The sequence below is a fragment of the Chaetodon trifascialis genome, chromosome 18 (genome assembly GCF_039877785.1).
Source record: "Chaetodon trifascialis isolate fChaTrf1 chromosome 18, fChaTrf1.hap1, whole genome shotgun sequence".
Taxonomy (NCBI): Eukaryota; Metazoa; Chordata; class Actinopteri; order Chaetodontiformes; family Chaetodontidae; genus Chaetodon; species Chaetodon trifascialis.
The window spans coordinates 8228100-8243257 of record NC_092073.1 but is presented as its reverse complement, the minus strand read 5'-3'; the positions used below and the strand labels follow the sequence as shown (position 1 = coordinate 8243257).

Here is a 15158-nt window from a genome sequence, read left to right as displayed (position 1 = left end):
CTGATCAAGCATACTCATTCAGTAACACTGGCTCTTGAGAGGACCTTCGAGAGGGCCTTTGGTGTTTTTCACAAGTTTTACACCCACCATAGGTTCTCTTACATGCTTGAAAAGGGAGGGGTGAGGCAAGGGATATTCAGTTGGTTGCAATCTGTAACCTTCTGTGGTATTTTTTGTATTTCACATTATTTGGCAAGTAAGTAGGTTCAGAAGTTAAGCCTGCATCTGGAAACTGCTGTCTGGAACTATAGATAACCCCTTTAGCTTATAAGCTTTTTGTAAAGACCTTCTCCAGAGACAACCCCTGCAGACTCCAGCTTGGAGCTCCCAGCTATTCAACATCACCCATCTCTCCTCTCCTAATTCCTGTTTCAACCAATCAGCATGGTCCTCAGGTAGTCTATGAATGAATGAATGAATGAATGAATGAATGAATGAAGTCTTTTTATTTCGAGCATGGTCATGGATATGAAGCATGAGACAACAATGAATAAAGTAACAATAATAATAATAATGAATAACGCAATAGATAAAGAAATAAAGAAAACAAAACAAAAAAAAAAACCAAAAAGAACAAACAAAGTAATGAGTCCAACATGCTTGAAAAGGAGTAGGAAGAAGTAAAAAACTTATTTAATCCTACCCCATCCCTATTTTGTTATTATTATAATTTTTATCATAGTGAATTTGTTCTATACATGCACACATGCATATTTAAATAAATATATTTAAATATGCATGTGTGCATGCATGTCTAACAAAGCATTTAAGCAGTTGAACAAGGTGTTCTCTTTGTTACTGGTGAGGATGTCTGAAAGCAGGTTGTTAACCTGTAGTGGACAGACATAAGGATGACATAAAGGATGACAGGAGAACAAGATGATGTCAGAGGCCAGCTCTTCACAGAACAGCTGAGAATGAGACGACAGCCAGAGAAAGCCGTGTGAAGGCTAATCAGACTATCCACTGCTGCTGTGCTGAAGTGCTGAAAGGGTCTTATTATGCCATGCAGAGGTCTTGGAGGAGGAGATGTCATCTCTGACTATGTCTGAGACAAATTATCACCTTGTAGATAGTTTTACACTTGGCATGGTGCAGGAATAGCAGTTTTAACCCTGGTGCTGACTGTAGACACTTGTGAAGAATTTCTTTACTTTTCAAAATCTTATAGACCATGCTCTAAAATTCACCTGCATGTCCAGCAATGCTCCATAATTGCTGGAGATTAAATCATCTTCAAAAATTACTGCACCCATAAATTCAGTAGCAAATACACACAATCACAAGGGTAAAGTCACTGCTCACAGGAACACACAGCAGTGCTTTCACTTAAGCTCAGTAGAAGGAATCCCAAAACAATTTCACAGGGTTATCTTTGTCCTCAAGGGTAAATGGAAGGAGACAATGCCAGGCCAACAAGGAGTGTGGAGTTACGGTATGAAGTACAAGTTAGTGCCAATGTATAAGGTGGTGACCTGGCCTTTCTGAGCAACAGCTGCAACTGTGATGATGTTTACTCTCAACTTTCATCGTCGTATCTTGTCAGTGGGACAGACAGGAATAAGAATAATTATTGATATTTAGAGGCTCCATATTATTATTATTATTATTATTATTATTATTATTATTATTATTATTATTATTATTATTATTATTATTTGTCAAGTTGCAGGAGGAAACAGGGTAGCAACAGAAGGGAGACATTTTCAGTAGCTGATCACCAAACACAGCTTCTCTTTCAGTCAAACAGTTTTATGATAAACAGAAATGTCCGCCAGCAAAGCTTCTCCCAATAGGAAACGGATGTCCCCATATAGGCTCTATCTGTTGGAGATGCAGTATTGATTTATAATAGCAAGTTCATATTTGGTAAGCTTTGGGGTGTGTGGGTGTGCATAGTCAGTTAGTGTGAGTCTAAGTTTGATATAGTGTGTCACTGAGCCTTTGTAATTTGCCGAAGTGTGCCAAAGGCATTTGTCATGTGGTTATCTTTGAGCTGAAGGACAAAAGGAAGCACACAGTATGCTATAAACATCTCGCAGTCCACTGTGGTCTGTTTTCAAGACACCAAGTTGGAAAGCTTTTGTCTTGCTTTGATTGAGACTTGGGGGTCTGTAAATAGAAGAAAAATAAATGTAGAACAATGACTGCATATAATATATTCTCATGTTGTTTAATTCCATAGAGATAAAGAGGATTTGCACAATTTAAAAGGAATGGTCAAAATCAAAATGAGCCTTTATTTCAAGATGACTCGATAACTGTAACACATTATATACCAGCCTCCCAACAAGAAAAACAAAAAAACAAAAAACAAAACAAAACAAAACACTGAGACTTCAGCTCATTCAAAACTCTGCAGCTAGACTGTTAACTGGAACCAAGAGGAGAGAGTACATCAATCCAGTTTTCGCTGCTCTGCACTGGCTTCCTGTAACATTTAGAACTGTTTTTGAGGTCCTCCTCCTTGTACACGAAGCCCTTAATGGACTGACACCAAGATACATTGTTTAATCCCTTGCTTACTTTTTGCCATGAAGAACACTGTGATCATCTGCTGCTGGTTTATTGGAGGTTTTCAGTAACAGATGATAGAAATTTGTTAATAGGTTGCTTGCAGATGACATCACTCTTTTGTTGTAGCGTGAACTGCAGATGGAGGGCCAGAAGGGATTTTCTGCATAGGAAGCATTATAACACACTCAAAATGCATAGTCATTTACAGCTGCTCAGATCAATCAAACCAAGAAACAACGAGGAGCTTTTATTGAGCACCAAGTGTTGCTGTTCGTAAGGGTGACAAATGCAAGAAATTGACTGAAAAACGGTGGGAAAAAAGTGGCTCGGGAGCAGCTGAGTCGGCTAATGGTGGCAATGGTGTAACAGTGTCACCTAAAACAGGTAAACGTAAATAATATTCCCTGTCTTGTTTAGCGATGATGAAGATCTGTAGAAGCATTTCACCGGACCTTTGCGAGTGATTAAACTAGCAAACAAGCGGAATGTAAATGTCCACATTCAGCACTGAGGCACTGAAAGTTTGCTGATCAATTAATCCACAGGAGACGCAATGCACCCTTAAAAACAAAACGAGTCATCCCAGAGCACTTTGGTACCGAGGTCGTAGACCCAACTGCTAACAAGAAAGTTGTATGCCCCCATACTTTTGTCTGATGAGAGTACGACGAAAGTATTTCTTTTTTTCAAACCAGTCTGTGCTGCATTTCTTGCATGAAAGGTGCTGTACAAAGAAATGTCCTCCTCCTCCTCCTCCTCCTCCTCCTCCTCCTCCTCCTCCTCCTTCTTCTTCTTCTTCTTCTTCTTCTTCTTCTTCTTCTTCTTCTTCTTCTTCTTCTTCTTCTTCTCATTATTATTATTATTACCAAAACTGAAACTGATATTTATATAGTGCATTGATGGAGTGACCTCCAAATATTGACCTCTAATCTAAAAAGTTTTTGAAACTGCAAAGATAATGAACCTACAAAACTGAAACAGCACAACTTTGACTGTTAACCACCTGTCTTATTTGTCTAAGACCCAACTTGAACAACAGACCAAGGCCCTTGTTAGATATAGGATAGCTCATAAGGGTTATATATATAGTGTTATCATAAGTGTTGACTGCAGAAGGACACAAGACAGCTGGGAATGACAGCCACAGTGTTGCCCTTGATGTGCAAAGGAATGGAGCGCTGGGTGCAGACAAGCAACTGGCCAAAGAGGTCATAGTGAGTCCTGAAGTGTGAAGTTGTGAAAGTCAAAAGGGCTTGTGTGCTTCTTGAGGAAGTCTTCAGGTGTTCCACTCAATAAACACATGATTTAAATGTCTCCTCTGTTAACGCGACAGTTATTGGAAGCGTTGACCTGTTGCCATTAATAAAATGTGTAGATGGAGGAGGTGATAAGTGTTCTGTATGACTCAAATGTATTTATTTACAGTAGGAGTGCTGAGAGCAGGCAGCTGTCATACCCAATCTTTTATTATAGATGGAGGAGAGTCAGCTGAAGTCCAGTGGGAGACAGACAAGGAGAGGGAATCCAGCTCAAAAATTCACAAGTTTATCTTTGTCCTCAAGGATAATAGAAGATGGACAATCCTACAATCTGTAGCCATCCAGATGATGCTTATTGTAATGACAAACCAACAGGTGCCACAATCTTCAGTAAAAAAATCATAGTGAAATTAAAATTCATAAATAAAATGTTTCATGAAGTTAACACTTTTATATGTAATTAATATTACCACAAAAATGTTCAGACTAGGACAGATCTAGCTTGGAAATGTGTTATCATTAGACAACTTCATATATAAACTAAAATATTTTCATACTTTTTATGATTTACTGGCTTTTCAGTCACCGGAAGGACAAAACAAAAGTAGATGCTGATCCAAGACCAGTTCATAAGTTGCAATTCACTGGCCAATGGTTACATGAGAGTCATTGTTGTCCACTCCTTTATTTCCAAATACAGATCTTCCCTTTTTGATTAGTGTCCTTTGTTTCTTGCTCTTACCTTATTGGGCGGCTGGGTGTCAAATCACTGCCTCTTGGATGTGTATAAAAAGGGGTTCAGAAAGAGGAGGAAAGACAGGAACACAGCACCTGCAAGTAAGTATACATACCTTTTACACATGACTTAGTTATGACATCACATACTGAAAATACAGTGATCATTTCTTTCTTTCTTTCTAGAGCCCCATCTTATCAAATCTACCAAGAGGGAGAGGAAGCAGGTAAGTAGCAGGTAAACAGCTGATATACTTGCACTGTAAAATATTGGTTATCGTAGTTCACAGATAAGTGTCTTTTAAGGTCAGCTTTCAAACCATGTTATTCATTCACAGCTTTCAAGATGTCAGGTGACGCCATCATGGCGGAGTTTGGGTCTGCTGCCACCTTCCTGAGAAAGTCAGACAAGGAGCGTCTGGAGGCCCAAACTCGCCCCTTTGACATAAAGAGGCAGTGTTTTGTGCCCGACCCTGAGGTGGAGTACGTTAAAGCCAAAGTCACCAGCAGAGATGGCGACAAAGTCACCGTTGAAACTGAGGAGGGAAAAGTAAGTATGTGAGATATTTACACTGACTGGCAGAAGTGGAAAAGTACTCAATTTAATTTAAACTGACATATTCTGTGTGATACATCATTTCAGACTGTAACCCATAAGGAGGCTGATATACACCCTCAGAACCCGCCAAAGTTTGATAAAATTGAGGACATGGCGATGTTCACCTTCCTCCATGAACCTGCTGTGCTGTTTAACCTCAAAGAGCGTTACGCAGCATGGATGATCTACGTGAGTAAAGACCACAAATCTACTAATCTTCCCAATGTGTGAAATCTTCAGTCCCATAAAAAATGTTTTTTGTGTTTCGTGCATCTTCGTCAACAGACCTACTCAGGGCTGTTCTGTGTCACTGTCAACCCCTACAAGTGGCTGCCAGTGTACGATCAGTCGGTGGTCAACGCCTATAGAGGAAAGAAGAGGAGTGAAGCTCCTCCTCACATCTACTCCATTTCTGACAATGCCTACCAGTACATGCTGTCAGGTATGTTCAGTTCTTTGTAAACTTTGACACCATCCAATATATTTAAAGAAAAACGTCCTGACACTCAACATTGTCTTAAATCTGACAGACAGGGAAAACCAGTCTATTCTTATCACGTAAGTAATTCATCAAAGTTTAATCTGAATCAATTTGAGGAGCAGAGTTTAAGGTTTGTCTTCATGACGTGTTCAGATCACATGCTTGTTTTTGTTTGCAGCGGAGAATCTGGTGCAGGAAAGACTGTGAACACTAAGAGAGTCATCCAGTACTTTGCCAGCATCGCAGCTGTTTCTGGCAAGAAGGATGCTGCTCAGGAGAAAAAGGTTGGTTTTAAACTTTTTTTAAATGAGTGTATTATGGAAAACATTCTAAGTTTTTGACCTTTGTGGCCTAAATGTTGGCATGCATTGAACCTACAGGGCACCCTGGAGGATCAAATCATCCAGGCCAATCCTGCCCTGGAGGCCTTTGGAAATGCCAAGACCATCAGAAATGACAACTCCTCCAGATTTGTAAGTTTGGTCATTTCAGAGATTATGTGCAGATATGACACTGTCACTCTGACAACATCTAAACAACCTTTTCTCATGACAGGGTAAATTCATTCGAATCCATTTTGGAGTGAGTGGGAAACTGGCTTCAGCTGATATTGAAACATGTAAGTACACAGTGCATACATCACTTAAAGGTATGGAAATAGTTCTCAGGTCAACAACAAACCTTGATACCAATATCAAATGTTCTCAGATCTGCTGGAGAAATCCCGTGTCACCTATCAGCTCAAGGCTGAGAGAGACTACCACATCTTCTACCAGATTCTGTCCCAACAGAAACCAGAACTGCTGGGTGAGTGCTGGATGAAACATAAAATATATATGGGTGTCAAGAAATACCATACATACAAACTTAAACTTTTCTTTCTTTGACAGAAATGCTGCTTATCACCAACAACCCCTATGACTATGCCTTCATCTCCCAAGGGGAGACAACCGTAGCTTCCATCAATGATTCTGAGGAGCTGATGGCAACTGATGTAAGTGAAACAAACTGCTGGTTAAAAATTCCATACATACTTCACAACTAACTGAAATTTGATTTGATGTTCAAGGAAGCTTTTGATGTCCTTGGCTTCACCCAAGAGGAGAAGAACGGCATTTACAAGCTGACTGGTGCCATTATGCATTATGGAAACATGAAGTTCAAACAGAAGCAGAGAGAAGAGCAAGCAGAGCCTGATGGCACAGAGGGTAAAGCATTATCAGGACAATCAACAGCTTACTTTTATTCTCTCAAAACAAGTGTACAAGTACCACCAGTTTGGGCCTTTTTACACAAAGCAGCATAATCAATGCTTCTCCTACACAAAATCCATTTGCAGATGTGGACAAGGTTGCATATCTGATGGGCTTGAATTCTGCTGACCTCATCAAGGGCCTGTGTCACCCAAGAGTCAAAGTAGGCAATGAATGGGTCACCAAAGGTCAGAATGTGCAGCAAGTAAGTTGAAAATGGAGGCACTGCACTGAAATCCATTGGGGAATAAAGCGAGTTTCAATTTCAATGTCATTAATTTATGCAATTTTCTAGGTGTATTACTCGATTGGTGCACTGTCCAAGTCAGTGTACGAGAAAATGTTCTTGTGGATGGTGGTGAGAATCAACCAGTCTCTGGATACCAAGCAACCTCGCCAGTACTTCATCGGTGTGCTGGACATTGCTGGTTTTGAGATCTTTGATGTGAGTGTCAGAGATTAAATGATGATGCCACATGGAAGCAACTGTATATCTCAAAGAAAGAACAATGAAACAAGACAACTACTGTCCTCTCTTTCAAATGTTTTGTCAAATATATAGTTCAACACCTTTGAGCAACTGTGCATCAACTATACTAATGAGAAGCTGCAGCAGTTCTTCAACCACCACATGTTTGTGCTGGAACAAGAAGAGTACAAGAAAGAGGGCATCGTGTGGGAGTTCATTGACTTTGGCATGGACTTGGCAGCCTGCATTGAACTCATTGAGAAGGTTAGTGCTGAGTTACATTTGATTTGACATTGTATGTAACAAACATAAGCTATTCTTTGCAGCAGGTTTACATTCAATTAATTCTAATTAATTCCTTCAGCCCATGGGCATCATGTCCATCCTTGAAGAGGAGTGCATGTTCCCCAAAGCCAGCGATGCAACATTTAAGGCAAAACTATATGACAACCATCTGGGTAAAAGTCCCAACTTCCAGAAGCCCAGGGTTGTTAAGGGGAAACCAGAGGCTCATTTCTCCCTGGTTCACTATGCTGGTATTGTTGATTACAACATCACCAACTGGCTTGTGAAGAATAAGGATCCACTGAATGAGACTGTGGTGGGGCTGTATCAGAAGTCCAACCTAAAGTTACTGTCTAACCTGTTTATTGGGTATGCTGGTGCAGATTCAGGTAAGGGGCCTTTGACTACACTGATTATTCATCTGTAAATTGTCTAGCATAACAACAGGGGAGAAAATAACAATTAAACTTATATATCTACAAATTCTACACAGATGGAGGAGGCAAGGGAGGAAAAGGAGCAAAGAAGAAAGGTTCTTCGTTCCAGACTGTGTCTGCGCTGCACAGGGTAAAATATGTTTAAAGTTTGGTATATGTCCTATGTTTTGTATGTGGAACCTATTAATATTTGTAGTCTTTATTTACAGGAGAATTTGAACAAACTGATGACCAACCTCAGGTCAACTCACCCCCACTTTGTACGCTGCATCATCCCCAATGAGACCAAGACTCCTGGGGCGATGGAGAATCCTCTGGTAATGCACCAGCTCCGCTGTAACGGTGTGCTGGAGGGCATCAGGATCTGCAGAAAAGGATTTCCCAACAGGATCCAGTATGGAGACTTCAAACAAAGGCAAGAAAAGTGGTTATTTATTGCTCATATGTTTGGTGATGTAAAGTGGCATCTGTTATTGCCCACACCATTGGTAGCACCTCTCCCCAAGGGCACTTGGACAATGACTTGGGGTATCCTCCCAAGATCCCCTTCTTTAGCACTGCCAGTGTGTCTGCCATAGCCCAGCAGAAAAGGATGGATGGACTGGGGAAGATGGCGTAAACCATTAAGATCAGGAGCTTGATTCAAAATGGCTCAGCCCATGACACATTCTCATTCTCATGTTTATTTGCAAATTCATTCAATAATTGTATTGATGTTATGGTTGTATCATTTCAGATATCGCATCCTAAATCCAAACGCTATCCCTGAGGGACAGTTCATAGACAACAAGAAAGCAGCAGAAAAACTTTTGGGCTCTTTGGACATTGACCATGAGCAGTATAAACTGGGACACACAAAGGTTGGTCTGTCTACAATAAATTCAAAGACAAGGGTTGCGTTTTAGAGTAAATGATTGTGCTGGGGACAGGTAATGAAAAACTTCTGATGTTATGGCATTTTTAGGTGTTCTTCAAAGCTGGTCTGCTTGGTCTTCTTGAAGAGATGCGAGATGATCGTCTCGCTCTCATCATCACTGGAATTCAAGCGAGGTCCAGAGGACTACTTGCCAGGATTGAGTTCCAGAAAATTGTTGAGCGCAGGTTAGAGCGTTTCTTTCAACATTTAATGTCACAAAAGACAAGGTACAGAAAAAAGGATTCAAGCTTGCTGATGTTGTCTCCAGGGATGCCTTACTGGTGATCCAGTGGAATGTCCGTGCCTTCATGGGTGTCAAGAATTGGCCTTGGATGAAGATGTACTTCAAGATAAAACCTCTGCTGAAATCAGCTGAGACTGAGAAGGAGATGGCAAACATGAAGGAGGAGTTCACAAAGCTGAAAGAGGCTTATGCTAAATCTGAGGCACGCAAGAAAGAACTGGAGGAAAAAATGGTCACCCTGCTCCAAGAGAAGAATGACCTACAGCTCCAAGTGCAATCTGTAAGATCAGTGATGCATTGTACCTAAAATTGTTGAGTAAAATTGCAGACATTTATACTCACAGGTGTCATTAATTACCATATTGGTTTGTGCAGGAACAAGACAACCTCACAGATGCTGAAGAGCGCTGTGAGGGTCTGATCAAGAGTAAGATCCAGCTTGAGGCCAAAGCCAAAGAGCTGACAGAGAGGCTGGAAGATGAAGAGGAGATGAATGCAGAGCTGACTGCCAAGAAGAGGAAGCTGGAGGACGAGTGTTCAGAACTGAAGAAGGACATCGATGATCTGGAGCTGACTCTGGCTAAAGTTGAAAAGGAAAAGCATGCCACAGAGAACAAGGTAACAAAACATTTTGACCAGCATTGATTAACCATATTTCCAACCGGATGAGGTGTTCTAACTAGGTGATAATTTAGGTTAAAAACCTGACTGAAGAGATGGCAGCTCTGGATGAAATAATTGCTAAGCTGACCAAAGAGAAAAAAGCTCTTCAGGAGGCTCATCAGCAAACACTGGACGACCTGCAGAGTGAAGAAGACAAAGTCAACACTCTGACCAAGGCCAAAGCCAAGCTGGAGCAGCAAGTGGATGATGTGAGTACAATGGCATTTGTGACTAAATCTCACGTTCTAGAGACACAACTTTTCGAGTAAATGTTTGGATTTTTTTTTCTGTTAGCTTGAAGGATCACTGGAGCAAGAGAAGAAAATAAGAATGGATCTGGAAAGAGCCAAGAGAAAATTGGAAGGGGACTTAAAGTTGACCCAAGAGAACGTGATGGATCTGGAGAATGACAAGCAGCAGCTGGAGGAAAAACTCAAAAAGTAAAACTAGCCTTCTACAATCACCAGCACGATGCTCATTGTGCCATAACAGGTGATTACTAATGTCAAGAATTTTGTCATTAAATGTAGGAAAGACTTTGAAATAAGCCAGCTGCTGAGTAGGATTGAGGATGAACAGGCCATGGGCGCTCAGCTCCAGAAGAAACTGAAGGAGTTACAGGTAACTGCACAAACATTCATTTGTGGCATTATTATCTTTTTATGATGGGAATTCCAACTCAAAATGCCTAATTGTCTGATTAACCTCATGAAGGCTCGCATTGAGGAGCTGGAGGAAGAACTGGAAGCAGAGCGAGCTGCCCGAGCCAAGGTGGAGAAGCAAAGGGCTGACTTGGCCAGAGAGCTGGAGGAGATCAGTGAGAGGTTGGAGGAGGCTGGAGGAGCCACTGCTGCCCAGATCGAGATGAACAAGAAGAGGGAGGCTGAGTTTCAGAAGACACGCAGAGACCTTGAAGAGGCCACTCTGCAGCATGAAGCCACTGTCGCTACACTGAGAAAGAAGAACGCAGACAGTGTGGCGGACCTGGGAGAGCAGATTGACAACTTGCAAAGAGTCAAGCAGAAGCTGGAGAAAGAGAAGAGCGAGCTCAGGCTGGAGCTGGATGATGTGGTCTCCAACATGGAACAGATCGTCAAATCCAAAGTAAGACAAGCAAAACCAGTCCTCATTGAACACATCTTAAAGGAATAGCTCTGAGAAATACATTGTTTCACTTTCTTGGCAAGAGTTAGACGAGAGGATTGCTACCACTCTGATGTCTCCACAGTTAATCTGAAGCTACAGCCAGCAGCTGGGTAGCTTAGCACAATACTGGTGCAGGTATTTTGGCTTAACTCCTCTGTTAAAGCACAGGCATGAAAGTGGTATTGATCTTCTCATTTAACTCTCAAAAGGAGTGTATGTATGTCCTGACAAGTCATGGTATGTCTTAAAAGATAATACCATACAGAAAATAATGCTTGTCTTGTATACATTCTGTGACTTACATATTAATATGAGAATCATGTAACTCAGGTCAACCTGGAGAAATTGAGCCGCTCACTGGAGGATCAAATGAATGAATACAGGATCAAATCAGAGGAAAGCCAGCGTTCCATCAATGACTTCACAATGCAAAAAGCAAAGCTTCAAACAGAAAATGGTAATCAGTTTAACACATGATCACATTAAGTGTTTTGTTTCTTTCAGCAATTACTGTTACAATAACATGTATAAAATAAAGAAAATAAAAAAGTAAGGCAGAAGTAGTTTACTGCTCTAATATTACAGGCTGCAAACGGATATGTAACTAAACACCATTTGCAGCTTGATATGGGGGTTGACAAAACTTTATTTTACAGGTGAGCTTGGCAGACAGCTGGAGGAGAAGGACTCCTTGGTCTCTCAGCTGAGCAGAGGGAAGCAGTCCTACACTCAGCAGATTGAAGACCTCAAGAGACAACTCGAAGAGGAGACCAAGGTAAAGCAGTGAATGCAGCCTCCAGATAATTTCATTTCTAATTTGACAGTACGTCTGTCACAGCTTATACTTTCACCTTACAGGCTAAGAATGCACTTGCCCATGCAGTGCAGTCTGCGCGCCATGACTGTGATTTGTTAAGGGAGCAGTTTGAGGAGGAGCAGGAGGCCAAAGCTGAGCTCCAGCGCAGCATGTCCAAGGCCAACTCTGAGGTGGCTCAGTGGAGAACCAAGTATGAAACTGATGCCATTCAAAGGACTGAGGAGCTGGAAGAAGCAAAGTAAGAACAGCTGCCTCCTCTTCAACAACGTGTTTCTGAGAAGGACTGAAAATCATTGTAATATGTTCTTGTCAAACAGGAAGAAACTGGCCCAGCGTCTGCAGGACGCAGAAGAATCTGTTGAAGCTGCTAATGCTAAATGTTCCTCCCTGGAGAAAACCAAACACAGGCTTCAGGGTGAGATTGAAGATCTCATGGTGGATGTGGAGAGATCGAATGCTGCTGCTGCAGCTCTGGACAAGAAACAAAGAAACTTTGACAAGGTGATAGGCGAAAGAAAAAAACATGTGAGGAACAATGTGAATGGATGAATTAATGCTAAGTAATGTAATACTGAATATTCTTAATCCAGGTACTTGCTGAGTGGAAACAGAAGTATGAGGAGTCCCAGACTGAGCTGGAAAGTTCCCAGAAGGAGGCTCGTTCTCTCAGCACTGAGCTCTTCAAACTGAAGAACTCTTATGAAGAGTCTTTGGATCATCTGGAGACCATGAAACGAGAAAACAAGAATCTCCAAGGTAGGAAGATGTATTAAAACTTAATTGATCTTTCACTATTCACTGATTACAATCGTGAGGTGGGGAAAACTGTAAATTACATGAATATGCACAAAACAGAGGAAATTTCTGACCTGACTGAGCAACTTGGTGAGGGAGGAAAGAGCATCCATGAGCTGGAGAAGATCCGTAAGCAGCTGGAGCAGGAGAAGGCTGAGATACAGTCTGCTCTGGAGGAAGCTGAGGTGAGCGTTCAGAAGTTTATGTTGTGCTAACTTTCTTCTTATTCTTAAAGAATATTGAAGTTAATGGAGGAGACTGTTCTTTCAGGGCTCTCTGGAGCATGAGGAGGGTAAGATCCTCCGAGCTCAGCTTGAGTTCAACCAGGTGAAGGCTGACATCGAGCGTAAGCTGGCTGAGAAGGACGAGGAAATGGAGCAGGCCAAGCGAAACCATCAGAGAGTGGTGGACACGCTGCAGAGCTCCCTGGAGGCTGAGACTCGCAGCAGAAACGAAGCTCTCAGGGTGAAGAAGAAGATGGAGGGAGATCTTAATGAGATGGAGATCCAGCTGAGTCAGGCCAACAGGCAGGCAGCAGAGGCTCAGAAACAGCTCAAAGCAGTTCATGTTCATCTGAAGGTATTATGGAAGCTTATCATTGATGAATGTTCGTGCTTTGTTTTCTTTCTTCTTTTTATTATTGAAATAAAGAATTTAAAATTGTTCCCCCTGCAAAAATCCCTCTGAACAGGACTCACAGCTGCAGCTGGATGATACTCTCCGTGCCAATGATGATCTAAAGGAGAACATTGCCATCGTGGAGAGACGTAACAACCTGCTGCAGGCTGAACTTGATGAACTGAGGTCAATGGTGGAGCAGACTGAGAGAGGTCGTAAACTGGCAGAGCAGGAACTGCTGGATGTCAGTGAGAGAGTTCAGCTGCTGCACTCTCAGGTATGCCCAAATCTGGATTCATTCTACAGTATAATTACATGCCAATATAGGCAATTTATTTATGTTTCTGTAAGTGTTGACTGTAAGACAACTCAATGCAGAACACCAGCCTGCTGAACCAGAAGAAGAAGCTTGAAAGCGACACAGCTCAGCTTCAGAATGAGGTGGAGGAGGCGGTGCAGGAGTGCAGAAATGCTGAGGAGAAGGCGAAGAAGGCTATTTCTGATGCTGCCATGATGGCAGAGGAGCTGAAGAAGGAGCAGGACACCAGCGCTCACCTGGAGCGTATGAAGAAAAACATGGAACAAACCATCAAAGACCTGCAGCACCGCCTGGATGAAGCTGAGCAAATAGCCATGAAAGGTGGCAAGAAGCAGATCCAGAAGCTGGAGGCCAGGGTATGTATTTCTAACTTCTACTGTGTTGCCTCACAACAGTAGTGCACAATACAGTATTCTCTGGCTTTGATAAATTTAGTAAAGCTGCATCCATAACTGTTGTTTTCAAGGTGAGAGAGCTGGAAAATGAGGTGGATTTGGAACAAAAGAGAAGCAGCGACTCAGTGAAAGGCATACGCAAGTATGAGAGGCGCATTAAAGAGCTTACCTACCAGGTACACGCTACAGACACAGTGACTGTCAGAAACATTCACTAAAAGATGCAAAGTTCTGTTTTAACAAGCAGCATGTATTAATTTAACAGACGGAGGAAGATAAAAAGAACCTGACCCGTCTGCAGGACCTGGTGGATAAACTGCAACTGAAAGTTAAATCCTACAAGCGAACTGCAGAGGAGGCTGTAAGGGAAATGCTATACCTTCACTTACTAAATATAGTCCATTTGCCTTTTTATGAATAGACTCTGTGTTGCAGCCATACTTTCACAAAATTTTTATCCTCTTATGTGGATTTTGTTTAGGAGGAACAGTCCAATACAAATCTGAGCAAGTTACGCAAGTTACAGCATGAGCTTGAGGAAGCAGAGGAGAGGGCTGACATCGCAGAGTCTCAGGTCAACAAGCTGAGAGCAAAGAGCCGCGACTCTGGCGCTAAGGTCAGTAATCACTCAGAATGCTGCAAGTTTTTTGAATGTTGGAATCATGCAATGCACAGTGAGTTAACTGTAATTATATGTCATTTTTCCTTTGTACAGAAAGCACATGAGGAAGAGTGAAGACCTTAATGGGACCTTCAAGGATGTCGTTTAACTGTAGTCCTTTAGTTTCTTTATTCTCCATGCAACATGAGTGGAATAAACAATAAAACCTTTTGAATGCACCACTGTGTTCATGTTTCTTGTATTTGAAAAAGATTCAAAGAAATGAGTAACAAATGAGTCACCACACTACAAAGAAAATAAAAAGGAAAGCAGAGGCCTGCACTGTGGGGTAGTAATAAAAACTCATGCAGAATCACCCGACAGCAGTATTCAAATCACAAAGTGAAAACTGAGTTGCTTTTCATGTTTTTATAAGAGCGGAAGGGTTTAAGCCTTTGCTCTGTGTTCTTGTCCGTCAATACCCTGCGCTGCTGGGCAGGTGGCTTGAGCAGCTGGCAAAGCTAAGAATGAGCATGAACAAAGCAAGATTAAGCTCAAAACAGCTGCATGTGGTTGGGACCACTGATGAGACTTACTGAGCAACATGACT

At 41.8% G+C, this 15158-nt stretch overlaps 1 protein-coding gene across 1 annotated transcript; it reads left to right on the top strand.

Annotated features, from left to right (window-relative positions):
- The first annotated feature begins 4703 nt into the window (after positions 1-4703).
- Positions 4704-14786, top strand: LOC139346577 (myosin-6-like). The gene is made up of 38 exons (XM_070985716.1): positions 4704-4738; positions 4850-5061; positions 5155-5298; positions 5395-5551; positions 5640-5667; positions 5769-5874; positions 5971-6063; positions 6146-6209; positions 6299-6397; positions 6481-6584; positions 6660-6798; positions 6930-7048; positions 7139-7288; positions 7406-7576; positions 7677-7986; positions 8091-8164; positions 8244-8449; positions 8771-8894; positions 8999-9135; positions 9219-9474; positions 9570-9812; positions 9890-10066; positions 10152-10297; positions 10388-10478; positions 10572-10961; positions 11334-11460; positions 11660-11778; positions 11862-12058; positions 12138-12321; positions 12411-12576; positions 12676-12800; positions 12886-13194; positions 13307-13510; positions 13612-13908; positions 14019-14123; positions 14213-14308; positions 14429-14563; positions 14663-14786. Exons 2-38 carry the CDS (start codon positions 4858-4860, stop codon positions 14681-14683), a joined length of 5817 nt encoding a protein of 1938 aa, XP_070841817.1. The 5' UTR covers positions 4704-4738; positions 4850-4857; the 3' UTR covers positions 14684-14786.
- The last annotated feature ends 372 nt before the right edge of the window (positions 14787-15158 follow it).